General features: G+C 47.1%; 1 protein-coding gene across 2 annotated transcripts; it reads left to right on the forward strand.

The window, feature by feature from the left end:
• Positions 1-324: 324 nt before the first annotated feature.
• fgf8b (fibroblast growth factor 8b) lies at positions 325-4852 on the forward strand. Of its 2 annotated transcripts, XM_086142470.1 has the most exons (5): positions 325-898; positions 1005-1041; positions 1613-1793; positions 3143-3249; positions 3532-4818. In XM_086142470.1, exons 1-5 carry the CDS (start codon positions 840-842, stop codon positions 3826-3828), a joined length of 681 nt encoding a protein of 226 aa, XP_085998596.1. In that variant the 5' UTR covers positions 325-839; the 3' UTR covers positions 3829-4818. The 2 variants fall into 2 exon arrangements, with proteins under 2 accessions (XP_085998596.1, XP_085998595.1); XM_086142469.1 differs by having other exon boundaries at positions 325-1041; positions 3532-4852.
• The last annotated feature ends 1379 nt before the right edge of the window (positions 4853-6231 follow it).

Consider the following 6231-nt stretch of genomic DNA (forward strand, 5'->3'; position numbering starts at 1 on the left):
ATGAGCTTGCAAATATTGAGGGGGAATATTAGAAAATCATTCTGGAAAAATGTGATCTTCAGATCAAATCCATGATTGCTATTATTGTTATTATTATTATTAGTATTATTATTATTATGATTGTCCGATCCTACTTCCGGGTTGCCAAACGCCAGTCAAACTCACTAATGAACGACTCACGTGCCTAAGCGTCTAATCAAGTGTCCGGTTTCACCCCCCCCACCCACGCAGCGGACGCCCCGCCCCGCCCCGCACTTGCCCCCGCAAACATTTGCGCTCCTTTAAAGGGCTGCAGACGCAGCGTGCGCGCCCGGGACCGGCGAGCGACCGCGGAGGCTCGTTGAACCGGGAGTTTTTCCGCCAACCCGCAGACTCACGGCCCGAGTCACGTCACGCGTGGAGAGGAAATTTAGAAGAAAAAAAAAATTCAAGAGCGATTGGCGCTAAACTGACGCGCACCGGATGCCGGTGCGTAAAAGCACCGCGCGTACAACTATAATTTTAACTGAAAAAAAGAGAGAAGAAAAAAAAAAAAGTGACGTGCGATAATTAAACCGAGACGTCTAATCACGCGAGAAGACGTGACACTTGAGATTATTCGATGGATTTGTTCTCCCCGGGATTTTCCAGTTTTCCCCTCCCCGCTCCTGAAATAATCCGAAGTTGTTCTGAGTGGAAGATGGAAGCCCTCACCTGCCCGGGACACTGACGGACTCCCCGGGGCCTCTCTCGGTCGTTGAAACAACGTTTTAAGAAAATTAAAAGAGAAAGAGAAAGAGAGGGAGAGAAAAGGCGGACACTTTGTTTTCCAAGTGCTTCCGGATCCAGTGGGAATATTCATGAATCAATATTTGAGCTATTACAAGATGAGGCTGAGAACATCCAGGTTGGGTTACTTGTAAGTAAATGGGCTCTCGGCCGCAGCAGAAACATGCGCAAATCATTTATTTCATTTTTTCTAATCGTTGCCGAAATAAAAAAAAGGTCCACCTTTTTCTCCTCAGGTTACTCCAGTTCACGGCGCTCTGCTTTTACGCACAGGTAACAGTGACTTTAATTCAGAAAATTAATAATATGACTCAGGATCTATGATCAATTAATTTCTGAAAACGCACCACGCCGCTCGGTCCGTACATCCACACCGGGCTGCAATAACAATAAAAAAAAACATTTTATTATAAGCGCTACGGTCATTGGCAATTATTCAAACATCTTGAAAAGAGGTAAGATCCAGCCGTTGAGAAGAAGAAGAGGAAAAAAAAAGAGAGCGTAATCGTTAAAACATATGTGGACGGAGAACGGCCGCAACGAGGGGGGAGAAAAAGTAAAAGATCACCGGCGGTGGGGGGAAAAATAAGCTGTCAGGGGGAAATGTCATTCTCCGAGGGTCAGTGAAAGCATCTCAGAGACAGCGCAGACAAATCATTTCTGCCGTTAAACCAAAATTGCTCATTAAAGCGGTATAAATAAATAAATAGTCGTTCATAGGGGCCGGAGCTCTTTGCTGTTTCACTTCCCTTTTTTTTTAACCGATGCCACATTTACACACTTTTATCCCCAAATTATTCATTATTATTGTGTCTTAACACCCCCTCCGACATGCCCCGGGCAGAACACGGCGCAGTCGCCGCCTAACTTCAGGCACCATGTCACCGAGCAGAGCCGCCTCTCGGACCGAATGAGCCGCCGGTTGACCCGAACCTACCAGCTCTACAGCCGCACCAGTGGAAAACACGTCCAGGTCCTGGCCAACAAGAGGGTCAACGCCAACGGAGACGACGGGGCAGCTCACGGTAAGACGGGACGGGGGGCCGAGGGAGTCCGCCGTCAACCGATTTACTTCCTTGTTTAAATCGTGGAAAGTATCGCGAGATTATCGTCAGGCCGTTACGTCGAAATAGCTAGCCTCATGTCGGTCAACTTTGCTTACGAGAGGGTTGTAATTACACAGAAAATAAACAAGAAAACCACTAATAGGAAAACATATTCCCAAAAATGAGAGAAGAAAAAAACAGCTTCCCTTTTTTCTTCTTCTTCTTTTGCCAGTCTGTCACGGCCAAACCGCCGACAGCTGAAGGCCGGCACTTCAGGCTAACATGTCATGTCTAGCTAACATGTTAATGCCTTTAAACCTCAGAAAAAAAGAGAGTCTGAGGGAAAAAAAAAGAAATAGGACACATGTCTGCTACTCCGACACGGAAGTATCGGAAAGCACTAGCCATAAATGTGTTTTTTTTGGCCAAGGGGGGGAGAAAAAGTGTTTGAGCCATGGGAAATAGTTGCCGCAACTCCAAACCCCGTCAGCAGCAAGCGTCGCCATCTTTAATGAGCTAATGAGGCTAATTTATTTATTTAGGTTTTTGTTTATCCCAGTGCGCTGGTGGTCTGGAAATGTGTTGACACCTGTTTTGAGGGACTTCAGCGGAAATTTTTCTTACAAAGAGAGGGAAGGGGGGGGAAGAAAAACAACTAAAAAGAAAAAAAACAAACCCCCCCTGTTTTTAACTTTTATAGCAGAACATTTTCTCACACCACAGTTTGGTGTCTGTGGCCATCTTTTCCACCACAGCAGCCGCCATCATCCACCCCTCACTGCCTTCTGGAGACGCATTTTATGAGGAATTTTCATTGCTTTACTCACCGTATGACTCAATTTATAAGGAGCGGTGAAGTCAGCATCTTCCCTTTATACCCCCTCCGCCCCCCGCTCGCGCTCTTTTGTCTTTTAATTTCCCTACCTACACAGGCCGGCTGCCCCGGTAAGTGGGTGTCACTCTTGTAACCGGCCCAGATCTGACCGGGGCTCTGCGTCCCCGACCGCAGGATTCTCTTTTGACTTCATCCGCCGTCTGAACTCCATCACAGCGCACACGGCGTTTAAAGGCAATCCGTGCCGTGTGAGAATCGCTGTCAGTCGAGGCCTGTTTTGTGGGGTTTGCGGGCTTTGTCGAAGGTGGCGGCCGGATTGTAAAAGGATTAAGGAGGGAATTCATATGTCGTGCTTGTGATTCTGCTCAAGTGCTTTCAAAGCGGCCCTTTGGTGGTGCCACAGCCGCCGCCGTGAAGGAAGAATACATTGTCTGACGCGCTGTAACATAATAATCTGCATTTTTTGGGGGGGGGTTTGTGTTTGTCTGTGCAGCTAAACTGGAGGTGGAGACAGACTCTTTTGGGAGTCGTGTCCGTATTAGAGGGGTGAAGACAGGATACTACATATGCATGAACAAGCGGGGGAAACTGATCGGCAAGGTAATCTGGAAACCATAGCTCTGCGGTCGCGAATGACAACAGCAACATCTTTAAGTTTCTTTCAGCTTTAAAAATGTCATTCCATATTTACGGCTTGTGGCTGCAATTTTTTTGTGTGCTACATAGAAAGAACTAATTAGATTTTTTTTGGGGGGGGGGGATGTTTCTGTGGCAGCTGTCTTAAGAGTTTCAAATGGCATTGAGTTGTAGATTCTATTTCCTGGATGTTGTCCAAAATACCTCAGCTTCTCTCTCCTCCCCCCCGACTTTTTATTTTCCCAGCGGAAAGGAAGAGGCAAAGACTGCATCTTCACAGAGATTGTGTTGGAAAACAATTACACGGCGCTCCAGAACGCCAAATACGAGGGCTGGTACATGGCCTTCACGCGCAAGGGCCGTCCAAGGAAGGCCTCCAAGACCAAGCAGCACCAGAGGGAGGCCCACTTCATGAAGCGACTGCCCAGGGGCCACTTGCTGAGCGAGCGGAGGCCATTTGAGGTTCTGCCTCTCCCCGTCCCCCTGCACCCCTCGAGCAAGCGGACTAAACATTCACACCACCAGCGCTCAGACGACCGCTGAGGACCAGAAATGTAATCAAAACCACTGCAGAAGAGCCATCGCGGGAAGGACGCGCTCCCAGCAAGCATTTACTTGTTTCGTTTTGCGCCCTTTTTTTTTTTTTTTTTTTTTAGACTCGTGTAATTTCTTTGTACTGGATTGTATGTAAACATCTAATCTGCTAGATATTTCAAATTCAGACAGAAGACCTTAGGTGAGAAGTCTCTTGTGAAATCAAGGACCCTTCAATTTTTTGAGCTCAACCTAGGGCTGCGCGAGACATCAATATGTCAAAAGCTGTCTTACAGCTGACAGAGTAACTGTGGACTCTAATTCTTGACAGTTTGCTAATTTTGTGAATCTTTGACAAAGAAAGTAGAAGAAAATCAATGAGAAATTATTTAGAAAAAAAAACTTGAAAATTACCAAAAAAAGAAAAAAAAGGTTTTAAGAAATTCCCTTTAATATCAGCTGAAAATGAGCAAAATTCCCCCCCCCCTAAAAATTGGCAACATGACAAAGTGCACATAAAATTAGGATATAGTTGAAATTTCATTCCCCCCAAAACTGTGGTCGAAAATTTGAAATGGAAATGATGGTAAAATTTTTACCAATCAAATATTGCCTCAACTGCGCCTCACTATGGCGGACCCACACTCGTTGGGTTTGTACGGTGTATCTTGAAATGTCAGTTTCAAGGTCCTTGCCAGGTACCGAGTCTCCTGTCGACATTGGCGATCCGCGATCCCTCCCTGTCCGTGTCGCCCAGCCCCTGCTCAACTACGGCGACACGACTGAAGAATTTAGAGATTAGAAATTAGCCAGGCCTGCGGCTAAGGCTGTTCTGACAGAGAAGTACAATGAAGCTAGACATGGCAGCTATCTGTGGATTATCCTGTGGTTAAAGAGTTTCGCTTGACATGTTAACTCGCCTTTAGGAGGCCGTCATGCAAAATTGTTAGCTTTTTTTTTTTTTTTTTTTTTTTTACATATATGAATATATTTTTACTGTAAAAATGTAAATTACATCAAATGATGGAAATATTTATTGTAGAGTGTATATTAAAACCACTAAAGAATCAGGCTCCTTGCGCTTTTCTCCGGCACGGCAGTTTCCGGGACGGAAAGCTAGCATACTTTGTCGGTTGTCACCAAAACTGCTGTTTTTTTTTTTTCCCCTCTTCTTCAAGTTGGAGACCCAGATAACTGAGGGGCAATATCTGTGACAGGCTACTGAATTCAATGTGCTCAGCAAGTGAGACTCGGGCCTGAATGGCTCGGGCTATGCATTAAAAGCGATGAGGTCAGCCCACCATTTTGGCCCGAACAAAGGTTACCACCATGTAGTTGCATTTCTCACGATCGCACACCGTAACCCTCTGATCAAATGGGCCCTTTGTGAAACCTCATATAAAAGGGCATGTTATACAATAGTGGGTTCGAATAATAACACGAGGAGGGGTCAGTTATCAAAAAGAAGCCAGTCACACAGGGAGGGGTAAGGGGACGGAGGGGGGCGCAGAGAAAGCATCGGGGCCTGTCTGGCAAAATGTGGCATCGGCTGAAAGAGCCGGGGTGGGGGGGTGGCTGGGAAGAGGCATTCGGGAGTGAAAGGGAGGCAGAAAAGAAACCCTCTTCCCAGAAGCAGTTGAGCATGACCACCAGAGGCCAAACGACAGGGGAGGAAGAAGAAGACCCCCGAACACAAGGACCCGGCCGTCCAATTTGTTAGCTGGTGTTTGCCGCTCCCGAGATGTGTTTTGACAGCGGGCCCCGGGCCCCGGGACCCCGGAAAAAACAATCCCGAGATCGCCTGACAATTAAGACCTCAGCCTCGAGTGCCTCACGTGTGCGCGTCTCCCCTGCGTGCCGTCCTTTAAGCCGATCCGGGATGTTTGGGAGAAATGTTCCGATGGCTAGCGCCTTCCCTCGGCGGCCGGGGAGAGGAGGTCTGACTACGACCTTGATAACCATTCCAGAGATCCATAATCGGATAAGAAAGCACTTTACGGTTAATGAGTCGACATGCGAAAGATAAAACGAGACTAGCCTCTCGAGATGGACAGATGTTTTGTTTTGCCGGAGATGTTAAACTAGCGTACTACGCTAAAAGATTTAGCCCGCAAACGGCCAGGACAACGGTTCAATCCGTGGCATGTTTCAAGCAGCAGACAGGAAAATAGAAGAAGTCAAAATAAATTCTCCGGAGCGACGCGAGATCTGAGGGTAATTTTTTTTTTTCTATTTCCACGTCAGGAAAAATGGGTCGACTGTCTTCCAGGTTTTCCAGGACACGTGGGAACCCTGGAATAGGCGCGGACCAATCGAGGCCGCTGTGGGAGAATTGGGAATGACACAGCGGAGTGGAGGGGTGGGGGGGGGGGCGCAGACTGGTGTCAAGAAGTTTTTGTTGTGTTTCTGTTG

This window comes from Fistularia commersonii, chromosome 35, assembly GCF_037954325.1.
Source record: "Fistularia commersonii isolate RoL2024-O1a breed Wild chromosome 35, RoL_Fcom_v1.0, whole genome shotgun sequence".
Lineage (NCBI taxonomy): Eukaryota > Metazoa > Chordata > Actinopteri > Syngnathiformes > Fistulariidae > Fistularia > Fistularia commersonii.